Raw genomic sequence first — 22,457 nt, forward strand, 5'->3', positions numbered from 1 at the left:
TCTCGAACTCCTGACTTCAGGTAATTCGCCCACCTTGGCCTCCCAAAGTGCTGGGACTGCTGGCATGAGCCACCGCGCCCAGCATTTTTTTTTTTTTCCCCGAGACAAAGTCTTGCTCTGTTGCCCGGGCCGGAGTGTAGAGGTACAATCTCAGCTCACTGCAGCCTCTGCCTCCTGAGTTCCAGCGGTTCTCCTGCCTCAGCCTCTTGAGTAGCTGGGATTACAGGCGCACAGCACCACACCTGCCTAATTTTTGTATTTTTAGTAGAGACGGGGTTTCACCATGTTGGTCAGGCTGGTCTTGAACTCCTGACCTCAGGTGATCAGCCTGCCTTGGCCTCCCAAAGCACTGGGATTACAGGTGTGACCCACTACACCTGGCCTCATTTTAACCACATTTTTTGGTCATGCACCCCAGAAAAGTAGATTTTAACTATTTGTAGGTATGCATTTCACTGACATTTAACACGTTCTTCATTGTTCAGCTGTCACCACCATCCAGCTCCAGAGTTCTTCAGTTCCCAAAGGGAAACTCTTCCTGCTCCACACCAGCTCCCCTCCCTGCTCCCCGCAGCCCCTGCACTCCCCATTCTATATTCCTTTTTCTGTGCACTTGATTTCTCCTGGTATCTCCTGTGAGTGGAATCCTACAGTGCCGTATCCTTTTGTGACAGGATGTTTTAAAAAAAACTTTCATTTGGCCGGGCGCGGTGGCTCAAGCCTGTAATCCCAGCACTTTGGGAGGCCGAGATGGGCAGATCACGAGGTCAGGAGATCAAGAGACGATCCCGGCTAACACGGTGAAACCCCGTCTCTACTAAAAAATACAAAAAACTAGCCGGGCGAGGTGGCGGGCGCCTGTAGTCCCAGCTACTCGGGAGGCTGAGGCAGGAGAATGGCGTAAACCCGGGAGGCGGAGCTTGCAGTGAGCTGAGATCCGGCCACTGCACTCCAGCCTGGGTGACAGAGCAAGACTCCGTCTCAAAAAAAAAAAAAAAAAAAAAAAAAAAACTTTCATTTTAGGTTCAGGGGTACATGTACAGATTTGTTATACAGTTAAATGGAGTGTGGTGGGGTTTGGTGTACAGATTATTTCATCACCCAGGTAATAAGCATAGTATCTGATAGGCAGTTTTCTTTTCTTTTTTTTTGTTTTGGAGACAAGGTCTCGCTCTGTCACCCAGGCTTGGAGTGCAGTGGCATAATCACAGCTCACTGTAGCCTCAACCTCCCAGGCCCAAACAATCCTCTTACATCAGCGTCCCAAGTAGCTGGGAATACAGATGCGTGCCACCACACCCAAATTTTTAAAATTTTTGTAGAGAGGGGGTCTCGCTATGTTGCCCAGGCTGGGCTCAAGCAGTCCTCCTGCCTCAGCCTCCCAAAGTGCTGCAATTACAAGCGTGCACCACCATGACCAGCCTGCTAGGCAGTTTTTCTGCCCTCACCCATTCCACCCTCAAGTAGGCCCTGGTGTCTATTGTTCTCTTCTTTGTTGCAATGTGTACTTGATGTTTTGTGCCCACGGGTAAGTGAGAACATGCGGTATTTGGTTTTCTGTTCCATTGTTAGTTTGCTGAGGATAATGGTCTCCAGCTCCATCCGTGTTGCTGCAAAGGTCATGATCTTGTTCCTTTTTATGGCTGCGTAGTATTCTATGTGGTATATGTACCATGTTTTCTTTATCCAGTCTACTGTTGATGAGTATTTTGGTGGATTCCATCTTCACTATCATGAATAGTGCTACAATGGACATGTGTGCATGTGTCCTTATGGCAGAATGATTTCTATTCTTTAGGGTTTATGCCTAGTAATGCGATTGCTGAGTCGAATGGTAGTTCTGTTTTAAGTTCTTTCAGAAATTGCCAAGCTGCTTTCCACAGTGGTGGAACTGGTTTACATTCCTACCAGCAGCGTATAAATGTTCCCTTCTCTCTACAACCTCACCAGCATCTGTTGCTTTTAGACGTTTTAATAATAGCCATTCTGACTGTTATGAGATGGTGTCTCATTGTGGTTTGATTTGCATTTCTCTAATGATTAGTGATGAGTATTTTTTCATATGCTTGTTGGCTACGTGTGTGTCATCTTTGGAAAAGGTGACAGGCTTATTTCATCACTTAGCATCCTGTCTTCCAGGTCCCAGGATTTTCTGAGCCAGAGCTTCCTGGTGGCTCATGATCCCTTATCAGAGGGGGCTCTGGCTTTTACTCACTAAAACCATTCCCTCTGCAGGCAGGCCTTTCTCTCCAGCCCACCAGCTTGGGCCATGTTTTCTGTGTCCTTTTGCTAGGTGTCAGTTCTGTCACTCCCACCGGGGCCTGAGCTAGTCAAGCTAACAGCAAGGCCCCTCCCTTGGTGGGTTCCAAAGCCTGAAGGCTTATTGCTTTGGGCAGTGCCAGGGGTGCTGGCAAGCCCTGTTCTGTACTTGTCACCAGCCGTCCAGCTCTGATCCAGAGAGTGGCTCGGTGCTCCTGCTGTGCGGGGTAGCCTTTGGCACCTCTTGAAACCCGGCGTCTTTAAGACTGAGTGAGGTGCTTTGAGGGCAGTGAGGGCCTGGTGGGCTAAGGAGCACCGGAGGGCCTGGTGGGGCTTGCAGTTACCTGGTCACATGCCTGCGTGGCACAGGCCCGAGTGCTGTGGTCCTTTTTGTCACCTGTGGGTGTGGCTGGCCGGTCACTGTGTTTCCCTCACAGCAAAAGCACATTTTCTGTAATAAACAGGAAATGTTATTCACCTGCAAAAAAATGGACTTACCTCTCTTGAGTCCGACTTGAGATGATGGCCAGTAACTGGGTTTTGGGGCAGGTGGGGCCGGGCTCCTTGACCTGAGGCAGGGAGTTTTGGAGTGCTCACTCTTCTTTCTCCTCTTTTTTCTCTCTTTCCCCAGGGTCCCCCAGCCATCCAGGGGGAGGCGGGAGTGGGGCCTTGCTGGGTGGAGTTTGGGAGGGTGACCTCAGCTCCCCAGGCGCCGTCCTGACTCCCAGGCCAAAGCTAACATGGGCTGAGCACAGCCCATCAGGGCGCCCTTATTCCCAAGAACTCAGTTTTGGCATCACAGCCTCCCCAGCTGTGTGAATTCTAGTTTCAGCTTGTGGCGGGCTGAAGACAAATGATTTGTCGAGGGGAGAAGTTGGGCCCCCTTTTTGCTGAGCGAGGAGCCTCAGTCCTTGAGTCATCGCCTTTTCAGTACTGACCTGCGTTCCCAGAGCTGGCCATAAAAGGCTGTGGGCTGCGGGCCCCAGGCAGGCCCTGCAGGCTCAGCTAGTGTGGCCTGGTGGCTCCAGGGGCAGAGGCGGCCTCTCCCTGCCCCTGCTTCCCTCATGTTGCCCTTGGCCTCTCTTTCTGGTTTTCTGCTGAGACTTCACCCTTTGGGCATCCCCTCCTGTGGAGCTCGGAGCCAGCTGCAGGGAGTCCGGGTGCCCGGGGCCTCGTACTTTGGAAGCAGGAGCCTGTGGTGGCATGAGGTGCCCTGGCGCGATGCCCTTCCACACCTTCTGGGCACAGGGAACCTGGCAGTTCTGCTGTCTCCGACCATCCGCCTAAGCCTCTGGAAGGCTGACCGGGCCTCCCTGCCCAGGCTGGAGGCCAGGACCCCGGCTTCCCTGCACTCTTGCCCTGTTGAGAAGCTTGGCCCTCAGGGCTGCTTCTGGTCCGAGAGCCCTATTTCCTGTTGGGCTGGGGCAGGGAATGGTCACACATCACCTGTGGAGAGGCTGCCGAGGCTGTGTGGCTGAAGCTGTGGATTTGGGATTTTCCTTACGTTTTGGTGACTTTGCTCAAGGATGAAAGTTCTTGACCGATGATGGGTCCCAGGCCGCTGTCCCCTTGTTCCCACAGAGCCCTGGCTTCCCCAGCCCCGGCCTGCGGAGAAGGCTGTCCCTGCCGGGTCCTGGGCTGGAGGCCCAGTGCTCCCACACGCCCTCCTCCCTGCAGTGCCGAGCGCTGGCCGAGGAATTGGTATTTAAATTTCACAGATGGACAAAGTAACTGAGAAGTTTAAGAAAAGAACTTCAGGTCACAGAGTCAGTGGCAGGGGGCGGGAGTGAAGTGCAGAGCCATCTTAGTGGCCTGAGTTCCTTCTGGGAGCACCAGGTGTGGGGAGGGGCTCCGCGCCCCTGTGGCTTTGGGCTCACAGATGGCGCCAAGCACGCTTGGGCCTGGGGCCGGGGCAGGCGGCGGGAGTGTTTATCCCATGAACGAGCTTGGCTCTGCACACCCGGTGGTGCCGTTTATCTTGGCGTGCTTGTGCATGGAGGCAGCCTCTCGGGAGCCTGGGCTGTGGACCTGCTTTCGCCCTGGAGGGCTTTGCAGGGTGGGAGCAGCGGATGCCACCAAGGGGGAGCCCGTGCGGTGGTGGAGTCAGCAGCAGCTCCCGCTGGGGTACGGCAGGGCTGCCCTCCCATCGCCGTGGGAGACCCTGTCCAGCTGCTGCTTTTCCCTCGGAGCTCCCACCTCGCTGCTGTTTTTCTATCCCGCTCAGTCTAGAGAGCGCCCGTGTCCATCCCCAGCTTGGTGAGAGGGTGGTGAGTGTTTTTCACGGGGATGCCAGGAGTGGGCAGTGGGGTGAGGACGGGTTTGGGTCCAAGCTGGGCGACTGTCAGACTGTTGTGTGCAGGAGTGGCTTCTCCCACTTATTTCCAGATCCTGACTGCTCTCTGGGAAGTACTTCGTGCTTCTGAAGAGGGCCGGCCTACATTTGGGTGGCCTGGGACCTGTGGGCAGACTGAGCCAGGGAGGTGGAGGCTTGCCCAGAATCAGGCAGAGAGGACGTGGCCCCTCGGGGGTGGGGCCCAAGCTCCCCAAGGACTCCGGGCCTTTGTTTCCACATGGCCCGCCTGTCACTCCTTACTCTTCCTAGACCGAGAAGGACAGAGGAAGGGGTGAGGATTTGTTTTGTTTTGTTTTGTTTTGTTTTTGAGACAGGGTGTCACTCTGTCACCCAGGCTGGAATGTAGTGGCATGATCACAGCTCACTGCAGCCTCAACCTCCTGGGCTCAGGTTATCCTCCTGTCTTCGCCTCCCAAGTAGCTGGGACTACAGGCCGGTACCACCTTTGCAGAGTCGGGATTTTGCTGTGTTGCCCAGGCTAAAGTGGAAATATTTTGAAGAGGCCTAGTTGTCATGTAGGATTTAAATTAAACCGCTGTTACAGAGACCCAAAAATCATTGGCTTAAGTCAGATAGCCGATAGTTTATGTGAAAAACAACAGTCCAAGGCCATTCTGAACATGCAGCTTTCATCTCTGAACCCAAGGTGCTTCCTCCAGCTCCTCCCATCACATCAGCGTCCCAGTCCTCAGGAGGGAGAAAACAACAAAGGGCTCATGCTCCTTTCCTTGTTCATTTCTGCTGAAGGAAGCTGGGAAGTGCAATCTCAAGCTGGGAGGCCATGAATCCAGCTGAAACTAGATAGTTATTTCTGGTTCCTTCCTTTAGGAGGAATTTCAGTTAGCAGTCTCTGCCACAGGCGACAGAGTTTGCTTTAATTGGCGGGCCTTAATTGGGCCATAATGGGTTGGTGGGAAGCAATCTAGAATAGAGTTTAGAATCCAGACACGGTGGCTCAGGCCTGTCATCCCAACACTTTGGGAGGCCAAGTCAGGAGGATCTCTTAGAGCCCAGGAGTTCAGCATAGACATAGTGCTGAACATACCTACAAAAATAAAAATTTAAAAATTAGCCAGACATGGTGGCACATGCCTGTAGTCCCAGCTACTCAGGAGTCTAAGGTGGGGGGATGGCTTGAGCCCAGGAGTTCAAGGTTCAGTGAGCCAAGATTGTGCCACTGCACTCCAGCCTGGGTGACAGAGCAAGACCCTGTCTCTAAAAAAAAGAATATAATTTTTTTAAAAAAAGAATATAGAGCCTAAAGCTGGAGTCTATCCAGTCCAACCACTTTGTTTTGGAGAAGTATTTAAGACCTAGGAAGGGAAGTGGTTTGTAGCATTTCCTGGGCTTCTTGTAGAGCAGAGGTCAGCAAACTTTTTCTGTAAGGGTCGGATAGTTAATACTTCCAGCTTTGCAGACCTTTCACAGCTTTGCAGTTTCTATCACAATGACTGAACTCTGCTGTGTTAGACAAAAGAAGCCATGGATAATACAAATGAGCATGGCTGTGTTTCAATAAAACTTTATTTATACAAACAGGTGGTGGGCCAGGTTTGATTCCTGAGCTGTAGTTTGCCAACCCTTGTTGCAGAAAATAAGTGAGATTCCTGCAAAATGGGGAGCCTGGCACATCAGCACTGAACAAGGAGCAGCTGCAGTTACTGTTGCAGGCACGTCTTGTCACTGCCTTCCCAGGGCACACAGCTGGCAGGTGGCAACACTGGAGTCTATGTTCTACCATCTGTGCTGTGCTGAGCACAGTGCTGGGTCTCCTCACTCTCGCCCTCGTCTGACCCACCTAAGAGCTTGCACTATGGGACGACTTTTGCATTAGCACCTGTTTATGCCAAGTGCTACATGGGTTGGGAGTGTTATGGTGGGGGCAGGAATAGGGGAGATAATCCTGCCCTCAGGGTGCTGTACTGTCTAGATGAGCACCTTCTAGGAATTTTTTTTTTTTTTTTTTGAGACAGAGTCTCGCTCTGTCACACAGGCTGGAGTGCAGTGGCGTGATCTCGGCTCACTGCAACCTCTGCCTCCCAGGTTCAAGCAATTCTCCTGCCTCAGCCTCCTGAGTAGCTAGGACTACAGGCATGCGCCACCACGCCCAGCTTTTTTTTTTTTTTTTTTTTTGGAGATGGAGTCTCGCACTGTCGCCCAGGCTGGAGTGCAGTGGCGTGATCTCAGCTCACTGCAGCCTCTGCCGCCCAGGTTCAAGCAATTCTCCCGCCTCAGCCTCTCAAGTAACTGGGATTACAGGTGCCTACCACCACGCCAGGCTAATTTTTATATTTTTAGTAGAGATGGGATTTCACTATGTTGGCCAGGCTGGTCTTGAACTCCTGACCTTGTGATCCACCCACCTTGGCTTCCAAAGTGTTGGGATTACAGGTGTGAGCCACTGTGCCTGGACTTTTCTTTTTTCTTTTCTTTTTTTCTTTTTTTTTTTTTTGTGTGACAGTTTCTCTCTTCTTGCCTAGGCTGGAGTGCAGTGGCATGGTTTTGGCTCACTGCACTCCTGAGTTCAAGCGTTTCTCCTCTCTCAGCCTCCCAAGTAGCTGGGATTAACAGGTGCCCACCACCACGCCTGGCTAATTTTTGTATTCTCAGTAGAGATGGGGCTTCACCATGTTGGTCAGGCTGGTCTCGAACTCCTGGCCTCAGGTGATCTACCCACCTCAGCCTCCCAAAATGCTGGGATTACAGGCTTGAGCCACTGTGCCTGGCCCCTTCTAGGACTTTTATTTTATTTAGAGATGGAGTCTTGCTCTGTTGCACAGGCTGGAGTGCAGTGGTGCGATCTCAGCTCACCACAACTTCCTCCTCCTGGGTTCAAGTGATTCTCCTGCCTCAGCCTCCCAAGTAGGCTAGGACTACAGGCTCGTACCACCAGGCATGGCTAATTTATGTATTTTTAGTGGAGACAGGGTTTCGCTATGTTGGCCAGGCTGGTCTCAAACTCATGACCTTGTGATCCTCCCACCTTGGCCTCCCAAAGTGTTGGGATTACAGGCGTGAGCCACTGCACCCGGCCTGTAGGAATTTTAAAAACTATCTCTGGCTGAGAAATACCAGGCCAGGTTGGAGATGAGAGCCATCAGAGCAGCAGGTCCCTTGGCACCCCTGAGCTCTCCCTTCTCTTCCCCGCAGGCTATGACTTTGCAGCCGTCCTGGAGTGGTTCGCCGAGCGTGTGGACCGCATCATCCTGCTCTTCGACGCCCACAAGCTGGACATCTCTGATGAGTTCTCAGAAGTGATCAAGGCCCTGAAGAACCATGAGGACAAGATCCGCGTGGTGCTAAACAAGGCAGACCAGATCGAGACACAGCAGCTGATGCGGGTGTATGGGGCCCTCATGTGGTCCCTGGGCAAGATCATCAACACCCCCGAGGTGGTCAGGGTCTACATCGGCTCCTTCTGGTCCCACCCGCTCCTCATCCCTGACAACCGCAAGCTCTTTGAGGCTGAGGAGCAGGACCTCTTCAAGGACATCCAGTCTCTGCCCCGAAACGCCGCCCTCAGGAAGCTCAATGACCTGATCAAGCGGGCACGGCTGGCCAAGGTAGACCCCAGGGTGAGGGGAGCAGCCTATTGCCAGGCAGGGCCGTGGGGCTCTGAGATAGGCACTCAGGGCCCCGGGATTGCCCGAGACCCATCCCAGCTCACTGCACAGGCGGACCTGTGCTGCGCTGTTTCCCTCTGCAGAAACCAGTCTTTGGTCAGCACCCGCGTGCAGCCTGCTCTTAACTAAGATTCTCCACCCGGCCTCCCTCTAAACCTGTTCTGTGTGTGGTTTATGCCCCATCTACTTTCAAGAAGGGTTTGACTATGCTTACAACACAGAAACAGCACACAGGAAGTTACCGCTGAAGCAAAGGAGGCAGCCTCAGAAATGGGGTGTTGGGGGATAGAGCTCTGAGGCTTGTTGGCTTCCCTCTAGGGTTTTTTGTTTTTGTTTTTGAGGCGGAGTCTGGCTCTGTTGCCCAAGCTGGAGTGCAGTGGCATGATCTCAGCTCATAGCAACCTGCACCTCCCAGGTTCGAATGATTCTCCTACCTTAGCCTCCCGAGTAGCTGGGATCACAGGCACACACCACTATGCCCAGCTAATTTTTGTATTTTTAGTAGAGGCAGGGTTTCACCATGTTGGCCAGGCTGGTCTCAAACTCCTGACCTCAGGTGATCAGCCCACCTCAGCCTCCCACAGGATTACCCCTCTGGGGTTTACTGGGCCTGAAGTGCACTCAGCACAGTGCTGGACGCTAGGGACATGGCGGGGAGTGACACACAGCCCATCTACTCCTCAGCCTTCATGGGGAAAGCAGAGCACACAAACAAAAACTAAACATCAGTTGTTTGTGTCGTCTTGGAGTGAGCACAGGCTGCTGCGGGAGCTGGCGCTAGGGGCTGTCCCAGTGGAGTAGAAGGGCTAGGGGAGGCCTGGCAGGAGCTGAAGCTTAAGCTGCCATAGGAAGCAGCTCGTGAGGAGACGAGGTGCCAGCCTACAGACTGGGAAGCACTGGGCACGGAAGCCAAGGTCACGCTGAGGCGGTGTCAGTCCAGCAGACCTCGCAGACCATCCTTACGTCTCCTGGCAGCCCAGGCCCGGTGGCACCTATCAGCAGCCTCTGAATGGCCGAAAGATTTGGAATCTCAGTGGCTGACCAAGTACTTGAGTGAGAGCCAGCGTGGCTGGGGCCAGAAATCAAAGGTTAATGCCACCGGCGGGCCCTTCCAACACAGAATGACAAACACATGCCCTTAGGGTGTCTGACTTTGGATAACACCCTATTGTGAGCCAGCCTAGACGAGTCACCAAGAGTGACAGTCCCGGCTGTGGTTGGGGTTGGCCCCGTGGACAGGAGTGTTTGACACAGATTGTCTGAACAGCTGAAAAGTGACCAAGCCCACACTTGTATCTTAGCAGGGCACCTAGCTATTCTTTCAGGCTCTTAGTACAGGGTTGGGCTGTTTAAGAAATAGGCTCCAGCCAGGCATGGTGGCTCACACCTGTAATCCCAGCATTTTGGGAGGCCAAGGTGGGTAGGTGGATGACCTGAGGTCAGGAGTTCGAGACCAGCCTGGCCAACATGGTGAAACCCCATCTGTACTAAAAAAATACAAAAATTAGCCGGGCATGGTGGCGCATGCCTGTAATCTCAGCTACTTGGGAGGCTGAGACAGGAGAATCACTTGAACCCAGGAGGCAGAGGTTGCAGTGAGCCGAGATAGTGCCACTGCCCTTCAGCCTGGGTGGCAGAGCAAGACTGTCTCAAAAAAAAAAAAAAAAAAGAAAAAAAATAGGCTCCAGCCAGGCATGGTGGCTCACACATGTAATCCCCGCACTTTGGGAGGCCAAAGCAGGAGGATCCCTTAAGGCCAGGAGTTAGAGACCAGCCTGAGCAATCTAGTGAGACCCTGTCTCTATTTAATTTAAAAATTAAAAAAAAAATTAAAAAATTAAAAGAAAGGCCCTTGCTGTCGCTCCCATCTCTAGGCCAGGCCAGAGCGTGGCTGGGGAACTGTCCTGCCTGCCGAGCCAGGCCCTTTGGTGATACGTCCCCAGTTCTTCAGTAAGACAGCACAGAGAGCAGGGTGCTTGCCCCCACCTCGTGGCATGCAGGGGGTACCAGGGCAGACCTTGTGTGGGCATTAAGGCTTCAGTGGCAGCTGTGCCTGTGGCCAGGGTCACAGTCCCCCGATCTCCAGAGTATAGCTGAGGACTGAGGATGGGCACTTCCTGGGGAGCCCATGCCCCTGCCTGCTCAGAGGCACGGAGACTCTGCAGGCATGGAGCACAGTGGCCCTCGTACCCACTCTGTCTCGAGGCCAGTCAGTCAGAGGGCATGTGGGTGCCACCCGGCCTGAGCAGTGAGAACTGACCCATCATCCTTTGCCACCACTGTCCTCCCCTTGTGTCGCAAGTACCCTGGGCCCCACCTCACCTGCAGATGAGGAATTCTCATTCCGGCCTGAACCTCCGTGAGCTGTGTGCACGGGCATGGGCCAGACGCCTGCTCTGGAGGACACAGGGCTGCGTGGTTTTCTTATTTTTAATTTTATTATGTTATTTTTTGATTTTTTGGAGACAGAGTCTCACTCTGTCACCAAGGCTGGAGTGCAGTGGCACGATCTTGGCTCACTGCAACCTCCACTTCCCAGGCTTAAGCCATTCTCCTGCCTCAGCCTCCTGAGTAGCTGGGATTACAGGCACCCACCACCACGCCCGGCTAATTTTTATATTTTAGTAGAGATGGGGTTTCACCATGTTGGTCAGGCTGGTCTCAAACTCCTGACTTTAGGTGATCCGCCTGCCTTGGCCTCCCAAAGTGCTGGGATTACAGGCGTGAGCCACCGCGCCCGGCTGGCTGGATATTTTTCTAGAGATCTCCCTTCTGGAGCCTCCCTGTGAGTGGAGTCAGCTTTGAGAGAGGAACCCATGCAAAAACCCAGGTGAGTGACCCCAGCCTCAAAGGACAAAGGACGTCCTGAGCTGATGGGTGTGGGTGTGGCCCTGACTGAGGCCCTCTCCTTGCAAGGCAGAGAGAACTCCCCTGCTCAGCCACCTTTGAGGACAGACAGGACAAGGGGCGGGCATGAGCCCTGCCTGTTTGTCTGTGAGACCGTGTGTGACCGCCAGGCCCTAGGCACACTGAGTCACCACGCCTGGGAAACTCTGTGGCCTCCAGTGTTGCCTCACACCTGCCACTTCCTTTTCCTGGAGTGAATGGTGCTTTCTGTGGTGACTCCCACCGGCCTGGGATCTGCCTGCCACAGTGTCCCTGGGAGACCCTAGATCTAGACCCACATGGCACGGGGCTGTCTCCCTCAGGCAGTTTTCAACCAGGCCCCCACCCAGGGCAGACAGGCTTAGGCTGAGTGGGGTAGTGGATGGGCTGGAGCCGGGGAGAAGGGCAGCGAGGCTGGCTGGCCGCAGCCCTCCGTGGCTGGACACAACTTGGCAAGGCCAAGGGATCTGAGGGCTGGGCTGCTCTCGAGGGGTGCCAGGTTCCCAGCTTGCTGCGGGGAAATGAAGGGGGTACCGCCCTGAACTGGCACGTCTAAGCAAGGTATTGACGCTTGGATAAAGCTGGCAGCTGCCAGGAGAAGCCTTTGTGGGATGTTTTGAATCCTTCGTCATCTGAGCTGTGATGATGGAGTGGAGTGTGGCACGGGCCCACTGGAGTTCTGTGGGCTCCGTCAGCACTCGGCAGGGATTTGGACATGCAGGTTGGTGGGCCCTGCAGGAAGCCTGCTCCCAGCTTGGGGGAAGGGGGCTTGCAGAGAAACAGAAAGAACATGGGCTGTGAGGCACCTTCAGCAGCCCTGGGTTCCAATCCCAGCTCCTCCACATGGAAGCCAAGTGCCCCAGGCAGCGTTTCCCAGCCTTACTTAGGGCCAGGGTTGGGGGAATCCCACCCCGCAGGGCTGCGGTGAGGGTTGAATGGAGGGTATGTGATGTGCCCAGCGGTGCACAACAAATGGCCTCCTTTGGGTTGACAGACTTGGTTTTACTATTCCTGGATCATCACAATGATCCATGCAAGGCCAAGGCTGTTGTCTTCTGTTTCAAGTGCATTTTCCTGTCCTGTCCTCTGCCCCACGGCAGTGAACAGCTGTGGCTCTTGCCAGATTGTGTCTGCTCCTAGGCCTGTGGGAGCCAGCGGTGGCAGCAGCCTTAAGCTTGACCCATCCCTCCCGCTTCCCTGTTCCTGAGCGAGCACCTTGGAGTATCCTTGGAGTGTCCTTGGAGGCTCTGCTCTCGGGGGCAGCCTGGACCAAGACAGCGCCTGATGGCCACCTCCGTCCTCACAGGTTCACGCCTACATCATCAGCTCCCTCAAGAAGGAGATGCCCAATGTCTTTGGTAAAGAGAGCAAAAAGAAAGAGCTGGTGAACAACCTGGGAGAGATCTACCAGAAGATTGAGCGCGAGCACCAGATCTCCCCTGGGGACTTCCCGAGCCTCCGCAAGATGCAGGTATGGCTGTCCCGAGGCCCCATGCAGGCTGGTGGCCATCAGGGCAGGAGGAAGGCCGAGGGCACTGGATTTGGAGGGAATCCCATCTCCATGGGGAAGGGCCTCCCTGAACGGAAGCAGCTGGGTTAATCACCGGCACCCCACCCAACTCAGAGTTGACCCAGGCGGTGACACTGCAGAGGGGAATGTGGTGACTCACCCTGCATGGTGGGGGGAGGGCAGGGCCGTGCCAGCCGCTCTGGTGCCCTGTCCATTAATCCTTTGCTGCCGCCCTGTAAGGAAAGAGCTGGAGTTGCCTCCTGTGTACAGGTTAGAGAGCCAAGAGCCAGAGGGGTTCGCCGAGTCGCCCCTGCTAGTCGGGGGGAGCAGCACTTTCTGCTTGAGAAGCCCTCACTGGAACCACCTGGCCTGGAGTCTGGGAAGGGGCCACCCTTCCCAGCCCTTGTCTTTCCTCCCCTGCCCACAGGAACTCCTGCAGACCCAGGACTTCAGCAAGTTCCAGGCCCTGAAGCCCAAGCTGCTGGACACGGTGGACGACATGCTGGCCAACGACATCGCGCGGCTGATGGTGATGGTGCGGCAGGAGGAGTCCCTGATGCCTTCTCAGGTGGTCAAGGGCGGCGCCTTTGACGGTACCATGAACGGGCCGTTTGGGCACGGCTACGGCGAGGGGGCCGGCGAGGGCATCGATGACGTGGAGTGGGTGGTGGGCAAGGACAAGCCCACCTACGATGAGATCTTCTACACGCTGTCCCCTGTCAACGGCAAGATCACGGGCGCCAATGCCAAGAAGGAGATGGTGAAGTCCAAGCTCCCCAACACCGTGCTAGGGAAGATCTGGAAGCTGGCTGACGTGGACAAGGACGGGCTGCTGGACGACGAGGAGTTCGCGCTGGCCAACCACCTCATCAAGGTCAAGCTGGAGGGCCACGAGCTGCCCGCTGACCTGCCCCCACACCTGGTGCCGCCCTCCAAGCGCAGGCATGAGTGATGGCACCTGGCCCCGCACCTGCCATCTGCACGCCCGGCTGGGAGGCAGAGACGGGGGGAGGGGAAGGCTCACCATTTCTCAAGGTCCATAAAGACTGAGCGGATGTTTCCTCGCCTCTCGAAAAGGAAAACCACCATCTTTATTTTAAGGCTGTTCCTGGGCCTGGCGGGGGAGGCAGGGGTGAGATGATGGAATTTTGTGCACAAGAACTATGGATATTTTAATATATAACGTTAGAGGCAGCGTTCTTTGTCGCCGCCTCCTCTGTGTGACAGCCACATGTGCACAGCCTCTGCCCCCCACCGGCCTTTGCTCTGCTCTGGCTGCAGCTGGACAGTGCAGCGACTGTGACCGCAGGGGAGCCAGGTCGCCCTTTTGGCAGCTGCTAGGCTGGGACTGCATGGACAGGAACACCGGGCACCCTCTGTTTGCTTCTGAGCTGAGGTTGCTTCACGGGGCCGTGGCTTCCTTCCTCACCCGGCTCTGCCTCCCCGGGCTCTCGGGCGAAGTGGGTTCTTGTGCCTTCCCCTCCCTGGCCCAGGCTCCCCGTGCGCGGGCCCTGCCCTTTCCTCCCACGCCCCACCGGCTCCGATGCGCCACCCCGCTCAGCAGTCACAGAAGCAGGGCCCAGCAGCCTTTTTCAGGGGTCCAGGGAGCAGGAGAACCATCTTCCAGAAAAATACATAAGCTAGTTTCTGTTCTGTAAAGTGACATCTTTCATACTTGACCAAATTTCCCAGTAACTTCCCAACCACTGTTCAAAAGCTGTGATTTTTGTCTCCCCTTCCCACCCTCCAGCCAAGGGCAGTCCTGCCCAGGGGGCATTAGATGTGGGTACCCGGGGAGCACCCCCTTCCTGGACCCCAGCGTTGCGTTTCCTGGCTGAGGAAGGGTGGTCATCCCAGCTCCTGCCCCACCCTCTCACTTAACTGGAGCTTTGGGAAGTGCCCTCCACAGTGGGAGGTGGGTGGTGGGTGAGGGCTGGCGGGGCCTCATGACAGCTTGGTGCTGGTAAGAGGAAGCCAGGAAGCCCATGGTTCTGGCCAGGCTCTTGTGTCCAGACAGCGGGGACCAGGGGAAAACCCAGTCCCTTCTGTAATCCCCCTTCATTTCCTACCTTCCTTCCTCCTCTGTTTAGCAAAGGAGGGCAGCTGACTTGGATGTCCTTAGAACGCCCCGGCCCCAGGCTGAGCAATAAGAAACCGGAGCCTTGCGGCCCAGTGGCCTGGGCCAGTTCAGGCCACCTCCCCCTCCTCTGCCTGGGGCCATTGAGCCCAGCCTCCAGGGCCCCAGCGCATTCGCAGGCCAGCGGCCACTGTCCAGGCTGTGATGGCACCGAGGCAGGTGGAGCACCGGGCGCCACACAGCTGGGCTTCCCACCAGGCTCTCCCGCGGGGGTCTCAGGGAGCTTCCCCCTAGCGCTGCTTGGAGTCTGCAGGAACTGTCCTTGTTCTCTAGCCCATCACTCCATACAGTATTAGGTGAGGATGGATGGGCGCTGTCCTCGCCAGGAAGTCACTGTGGAAGTTGCAGTGGCTTGTTCATACCTGTGGGAAGAAAAGTGAAGACTTTCCCCTTGCATTAAAAAGTCTGAACTGTGCCGAAGCTTCGGGTGCTTCCTTGTCTTTTCCAGGGGCAGCAGTCCTGGGTCGTCCTCCCCTGGTGTCTGCGGGGGCGATGCCAGCAGGGACAGAGTGGCAAGGCCGCCGGGGCAAGGTGACCAACCCTGCCCAGTCCTGCTCTGCTGGGCAGTAGCTGCCCCCTCCTACCAAGAGGGCCTGGCCTTCGGGGAAAACGGTTTCCAGGGGATGATGCCCCCTTCCCTGTGTGAGGTGGGAGCTGAGCAGGAGTTCACTTGGGGTGAGAGGGGGAAAGCAGTTGGGAGAATGTTGATAACTGAGGCCTAGGCTGGCACCCCTCAGCCACAGACAGATGAGTGGGCACCTGCGGGGCCCTCGGCACTGGGTGGCGTCAAGTAAACAAGGGCTTCTGGGCTCTGGAGCCAGCCTGGGTCCTTGCTAGCCCCAAGGGCGGTTTAAATACAGGGAAGCTGGGCCTCTGAAGACAAAGCAGATAGCCCGTGACAAACATGCAAGTAAGGGTGGGGCCAGTCAGGCCCAGGTGATGTCACAGATGGGGGACTGTTTATACCAGCAGAGGGAAGGGTGACCCATTAGTGACCCTTCATAAAAGGGTGCAGACTTGAGGTGCCATGGGTGCAGCCTGCCCCAGCCCCTCTGGCAGAAGAAGGCAGGACAGAAACGGGCCTGAGGGTCTCAGGGACCCAGGTGCGTGCTCTGCGCCTAGCCGGTGTGGTGGCGTCTGGTCCTATGACCAGTACTTGAAGTGCCAGTGGATGCTTCAATTGCTGCAGGGCTGACCGGTCCTCCCTGCGCCACTCAGCCGCCACCTGTGGGCATTCGCCCTGTGCCAGGTGGAGCTGCACCCTCACAATCTGAGGAAGTTCACGTTCCCCCATTTCACAGAGGGAGAGTCCAAAACTGAGGACCACCGAAATAACAAAAGTGGTAGAAGTGGATTCAAACCAGGCCATCCAATTCCAGCATGCTTTCCATCGGGCTACTAATCCAAAGCACACACTAAAAGGAAAAAATGGTAGATCCCCCCAACCCCATCCTTAGACTGCAGCTGTACTCAGGGCTGAGAGACCCACATTAAAGGTTAAGAGCTGTCACTCCAGCCTGGGGTCCTGAAAGCTTGGGGCAGGGGTCACCCAAGAGAGGTTGAGCACATTAGAGAAGGCACAGAACGTAGCAGTGCCCCTGCGTGGCACAGGGAAGGCCAGAAGGGAAGTGCTGCCTGGCCGCCCGCTCTCCTTCCCTGAGCACTCCACCTGCAGGACTCTGTGGGGTGACAGAGGGGCTGTGAACCCCCTGGGGCTGCCCCAGGAAGTGCCTGCTGATCTGAGGCTTGAAAGGGGCCGAGGGCAGGTGTCTGCCACAGAGTTCATAGCCCTGGTTTCGGTTCTATAGGTTGGGGGTCATCTTTGGGCTGTGATGGGGGTTCAGGGAGGGCCAGAGGATGTGGTCAGAGATGTGGCCGCCCACCTGGAGGGCTAGCCCCCACGCTTGCCTCCTCCCCAGCTCCCTAGCTGGCCAGGACCCTGGGGGAGAAGCCCCCTCTTCGGAGGTTGGCCTGGGGCAAAGGAGGGGCATTGCCACCCAGCTCCCAGAGCCCCTGGACTGAGGCCTTCGGGGCAATCTGTCCTGGGTCCCACCCATGCAGCACCTCACAGCCCAGGACCCAAGAGGCAAAGGGCCCGCCGCCCACTGCCTCTGGCCATGCACAGCTGTTTTCTATGTTGCAGTTCCTTGTACAATCTCATTCAGAACAAACATTTCTGGCTGGATTTGGCTCACACCTGTAATCCCAGCACTTTGGGAGATCAAGGTTGGGGATGGGGTGGGGTTGTGTGGGGTGGGGTTGTGTGAGGCCGGGAGTTCAAGACCAGCCTGGGCAACATAGTAAGACCCCCCCCATCTCCACCAAAACAAAAATTAGCTGAGAGTGGTGATGGGTGCCTGTAGGTAGTCACAGCTACTAGAAAGGCTGAGGTGGAAGGATCACTTGAGCCTGGGAGTTTGAGGCTGCAGTGAGCTATGATGGCACCGCTGTACTCCAGCCTGGGCAACACAGTGAGACACTGTCTCTATTTAAGAAATTTTTAAAAAATAAACATTTCTTCTCCTTAGAAAACAAGCTAACCGCAAATCCAATCAGTGCCCTGTTCTTAATCTCAAATGAGTGTTCTAGAAGAATAGCCTAGTAAAAAATAATGGCCGCCCAGGGTGGCTCACATCTGTAATCCCAGCACTTCGAGAGGCCGAGGAGAGTGGATCACTTAAGGTCAGGAGTTCGAGACCAGCCTGGCCATTGGAAGGCCAAGGCACAAGAATCACTTGAACCCAGGAGGCAAAGGTTGCAGTGAGCCAACATCACACCACTGCACTGCAGCCTGGGCGACACAGCAAGACTCCGTCTCAAAAATAAATAAATAAAATAAAATAAATAAAATGGGCTAGTCATAGGACTTGCCCCGCCATGGACAGCAAGGTGATGACAGTTGGGAGGTGAGGACACCCGGCCACCACTCTTGTTCCTGTATCCCAGCGTACCAGGTCTGGCAGCACATGGAGGGCAGCCTTGGGGAGACCGCCCTGAGTTCAAATCCGAGCTCTGCCACTCTAGCCAGCCCTCTTCCCCCACTAAGGCTGTTTCCTCAAGCCCTAATTCAGGAACAGACGCGGCCCACAGAGGCAGAGCCCGAGGACACCCACCTTGAGTGGCCTTTGCCAAGCACCCCAGGGAGGTTAGTTGGGTGGGGTGCAGGGAGTAGGGCACCTCACCCAACACCCAGAACAAAACAGGCGGGACCTACCCTTCCCTGAAGCAGCCCGCAGACTCAGCGGCGCCTGTAGGCCAGCGAGGTGGTGGCCAAGGGGGCTGGGGCCTGGCTTCCTGTGCACCCAGAGGGACTGATAATTGTAAAACCACATGGGGCTGCAGCCGCTGCAGAGCGTGGGAGCCCCTATGGCTTTTGGAGCAGTGCAGGGAAGGTTTTTGGAAGAAAAACCAGGATGATGAAACCACCATATGTCCACCCATTTGGAGCTTTGGACTTTTCATAGGACACGCCCCTGGTGCCGGGCAGATGGGGTGGGGGAGGGGGCTGCCAGGACTAGCTGGGGTACTGGGGGGTCCGCACCCCCAGCATCTGCATCAGCTCCTCCCCAAAGCCATCCCAACAGATGCACCTTCAAATAAGAGCCGGGTATCTGAGGCTCAAGGGCGGGCTTAGGGAGCTCCCCAGCTCCAATCATATTGCCGCCTGCGCTCCTCCCTCAGAGAAAGGTTGGGACGGCCATTGGTGGCCATACTGGGAAGCTCATTTGTCCCTCACACCAGAACAAGTGCAGTTCTCCATTATACACAAAAAGACAGCAACCAGAAAGAGAGAAAGAGATTTACCCAAGACCCCACGCCTGGTCAGCAGCGGGCAGGGCTGCATGACCCAAGGCCAGCCTCTCATGTCCTGACCTGGGTAGGAGTGGGCCACCATGCCACATGCACGTTTCCGGAGTGGTTAGCAGCAGGGAACGGCCGCCATTCCTGCCAGCCCTGAAGAACCATCGGTGGGAGCTGCTTCCCGAGGCCAGGGTTGGAGACTCTCTTCCTAGACCTCCCCTTGGAGGCTGATTCTCAGGACCTTAAGGAAGGGGACTCCCCAACCCTGGGCTCAGTGGCCCTTCAATGTGGCCAGGATGCCACAGACCCCGGCAACCTGCCTTGTGTCTGCGCTCCCAGCCTCAGAGGGCTATTCCCTGGGGGGCAGACACGGGGTTCCCTGCCACTTCCTCGTGCTGGGTTCTCAGGGCCTCTCCCTGCCCCCACACACCTGCCCTCTGCAGGGCGGGTCTGAACTCAAGGAAGGAGCTCAAGGCTGGCACCACTTCCCTCCCCAGCTTCCATGCATTAGTCTGTAAAGGAGGGTAATAACTCTCTCCTAGCGTGGCCCTTGTGAAGAGAATAGATCTAAAGTCACTTCGAGATACCAAGAGGCCCCATACACTTGCAAGCTGTTATGAGCGTAACTGCTCCCCGCAGAGCTGGGTAAGAGAGCTAGTGACGTCCCTCAGTACCAAAGGGGCCTGCAGGATGAGTGAGAGGCTGCAGGGGGTAGCTGGGCCCTCCTGTACCTGGGGAGTAGTTGACCGTGGAGGAGGCATTTGAATGAAGGTATCCTGGGGAGAAGGAAAGGAAAGAGAGTGGCCTGACTGCCCGGACAGGGTGCAACTGAGGCTCTCAGGAGGTCTCCTCCTGTCAAGACTCACCCATCCCTGGCCGGGGGCGGTGGCTCACACCTGTAATCCCAGAACTTTGGGAGGCTGAGGCAGGCGGATCATGAGGTCAGGAGATCGAGACCATCCTGGCCAACGTGGTGAAACCCCGTCTCTACTAAAAATACACACACACACAAAAATTAGCCAGGCGTGGTGGCGCGCACCTGTAGTCCCAGCTACTCAGGAGGCTGAGGCAAGAGAATGGTGTGAACCCGGGAGGCGGAGCTTGCAGTGAGCTGAGATCCGGCCACTGTGCTCCAGCCTGGGCGACAGAGCGAGACTCCGTCTTAAAAAAAAAAAAAAAAAAGAAAATAGATCTGCTGAGACAACATGGTGCCATGCCCCGGAGCTGCTTCTGGCTGTCAGGGCTGGAGGCCTGGCTGCTTGCTGAGGCTGGAATAAGCTCAAAAAGAGACTGAGTCTTTACAGACTTCCTTCCATTGGAGCTGCAAAGGAATGAGCAGGGGGCCCAACCCTCCTCCTTTATTTTTATTTATTTATTTATTTTGGAGACATGGTTTCACTCTGTCACCTAGGCAGGAGTAACCTCCGCCTCCCAGGTTCAAGTGATTCTCCTTTCTCAGTCTCCCAAGTAACTGGGACTTCAGATGTGTGTCACCATTCCAGGCTAAGTTTTGTATTTTTAGTAGAGACAGGGTTTTACCGTGTTGACCAGGCTGGTCTTGAATTCCTGGGCTCAAGTGATCCGCCCACCTTGGCCTCCGGAGTAGCTGGAACTACAGGCTTGCACCACCACATTCAGCTAATTTTTAAGTTTATTTGTAGAGATGAGGTCTCACTATGTTGCCCAGGCTGATCTTGAACTCCTGGGCTCAAGTGATCCTCCCACCTTGGCCTCCCAAAGTGCTGGGATTACAGGTATGAGCCACCACACCCGGACCCAACTCCCTTTTAAAGACAAGGAAATTGAGGCTTGCAAGACAGATGTGACAAAAACTAATAAAGGACCAGAAAGAATCACGTGTGAAAGGCGAGAAGTGCCGAATGCCTGTCCCAGCCCTGCCCTGAGCAGCCCTGTGCAACCCTGGCCTCAGCCCTGAAACTCAGTGTCCACTCAGCTATACTGTATGGGGATGGACAGATGGCTGGGAATGGACCTTTCTGAGAACTTACCAGAGAGCTTAAGGGACTTGCCTGAGGTCACACAGAGAGTGAGACAGGGCCCAGAGGCCTCACCAGGGGTGTCCACGAGGGGTAGCGGAGGAGAGGCCCATCTTCCCACTCAGGAGCCCTTGCCTATCTCCGGTTCCCTAATGCTGTCTGGGGTGCCTGTCCCTCCTCTGGTCTCTGGTGCCCCCGTGTGGCCTCAGTGAGCAGGCCCCTTCCTACCTCCTGTGGGCTCCACCCCTGCCCCAACTCCTTAAGGAGGGCCCAGAATCTCTGAGGTGGGAGGGATCTGAACTCCTGCCCCCTCTCCCTTCCAGGAGACCAGAGGCAATGAAGGGGATCCCCAGAGTTTGGTTTGAATCCTGGCTCCCCATGCCAGCCTGGCTGATTTAGGCAACACACCCAGACTCTGTTTCCCCAAACATTTCTCAGCCCATGGGCCCTGCATAGCTACAGGGCGGGCTTCTGGGGAGATCACATGGGAGGCAGGGCGAGTCTGAGACCAGCTTTGGGCAACATAGAGACCCTAGCTCTAAAAAAAAATTAAAAATTAACCAGGCATGGTGGTGCAGGCCTGCAGTCCCAGCCACTTGGGGAGGCTGAGGTGGGAGGATCACTTGAGCCCAGTATGTTGAGGCTGCAGTGAGCTGAGATTGCACCACTGCACTCCAGCCTGGGTGACAGAGCAAGACCCTGTCTCAAAAGAAGGCTAGGCGTAGTGGCTCATGCCTGTAATCCCAGCACTTTGGGAGGCCGAAGTGGGCGGATCCCCTGAGGTCAGACCAGTTTGGCCAACATGGCAACATAGTGCAACCCTGTCTCTTTAAAATAAATAAATAAATAATCACATGAGAGACCCTTTGTGGGGAAAAACACCCTGTTTGCTACAAACATTCATGGAACACCTCCTCCCTCAACCTGATCCTGCCCCCATCTCAGCGAGGTCTCAGTACAAGAGGAGAGGCAAACCCCTAAACAGGTCTTTTAATGAAATAACGCGTTGGCAAGTGACTTGAGCCTGTAATCCCAACGCTTTGGGAGGCTGAGGCAGGCGGATCGCTTGAGTCCAGGAATTCAAGACCAGCCTGGTCAACATGGTAAAACTCCATCTCTACTAAAAATACAAAAATTAGCTGGGTGTGGTGGCACATGCCTGTAATCCCAGCTATTTGGGAGGCTGAGGCAGGAGACTTGCTTGAACCTGGGAGGCAGATGTTGCAGTGAGCTGAGATCATGCCACTGCACTCTGGCCTGGGTGACAGAGTGAGACTCCATCTCAAAAAACAAAACATTAGCCTGGCCTGGTGGTGTAAGCCTATAGTCTCAGCTACTCGGATGCTGAGGTGGGAGGATCACTTGAACCCACCAGGTTGAAGCTGTGGTGAGCCGCGATTGCACCACTGCACTCCAGCCTAGGGGACAGAGTGAGACCCTGTCTCAAAAAAGAGAAAGAAAGTGTTGTCTAGGCCGGTGTAGTTGCCCATGTCTGTAATCCCAGAACTCTGGGAGGCCAAGATGAGAGGATTGCTTGAGCTCAGGAATTCGAGACCAGCCTGGTCAACATATCAAAAACCCGTGTCTCCAAAAAGTAAAATAAAAAATTAGCTGGGTGTGGTGGCATATGCCTGTAATCCCAGTTACTCAGAAGGCTGAGGCAGGAGCCTAAGAGGTCAAGGCTGCAGTGAGTTATGATTGCACCACTGCACTCCAGCCTGGTGACAGAGAGACACTGATTCAAAAAAAAAAAAAAAAAGTGTTGTCTGAAGCCACTGATATGTCCTACCCTTTGATCTCTCCTCATGGCGCCTGGTCCATCCCAGCTGGACACAGCTGGACAGAAATCAGAAATACCACCAGACAGAGCCAACCCCTCCCCTCCCCAACT

At 55.3% G+C, this 22,457-nt stretch overlaps 1 protein-coding gene and 2 long non-coding RNA genes across 4 annotated transcripts in view; 2 read left to right on the plus strand and 1 right to left on the minus strand.

The window, feature by feature from the left end:
* Nucleotides 1-570, plus strand: part of LOC144334140 (uncharacterized) — a 4,483-nt gene extending 3,913 nt beyond the window's left edge. Inside the window, exon 2 of the long non-coding RNA XR_013403592.1 lies at nucleotides 266-570. This is a non-coding gene — a long non-coding RNA (uncharacterized LOC144334140). The remainder of the gene's footprint in view (nucleotides 1-265) is intronic.
* Nucleotides 1-15,187, plus strand: part of EHD1 (EH domain containing 1) — a 27,926-nt gene extending 12,739 nt beyond the window's left edge. The window contains exons 4-6 of one of the 2 annotated variants that reach the window (XM_015113763.3): nucleotides 7,763-8,175; nucleotides 12,428-12,592; nucleotides 13,059-13,825. In XM_015113763.3, coding sequence (XP_014969249.1) covers nucleotides 7,763-8,175; nucleotides 12,428-12,592; nucleotides 13,059-13,583 — 1,103 coding nt within the window. In that variant the 3' untranslated portion in view covers nucleotides 13,584-13,825. 2 annotated transcript variants of the gene reach the window in all.
* Nucleotides 5,183-7,911, minus strand: LOC144334141 (uncharacterized). The gene is made up of 2 exons (XR_013403593.1): nucleotides 7,685-7,911; nucleotides 5,183-5,657 (listed from the first exon to the last, which is right to left on the minus strand). It is a non-coding gene; the product is annotated as an uncharacterized LOC144334141 (long non-coding RNA).
* Nucleotides 15,188-22,457: the final 7,270 nt, after the last annotated feature.

Source organism: Macaca mulatta, chromosome 14, assembly GCF_049350105.2.
Source record: "Macaca mulatta isolate MMU2019108-1 chromosome 14, T2T-MMU8v2.0, whole genome shotgun sequence".
Lineage (NCBI taxonomy): Eukaryota > Metazoa > Chordata > Mammalia > Primates > Cercopithecidae > Macaca > Macaca mulatta.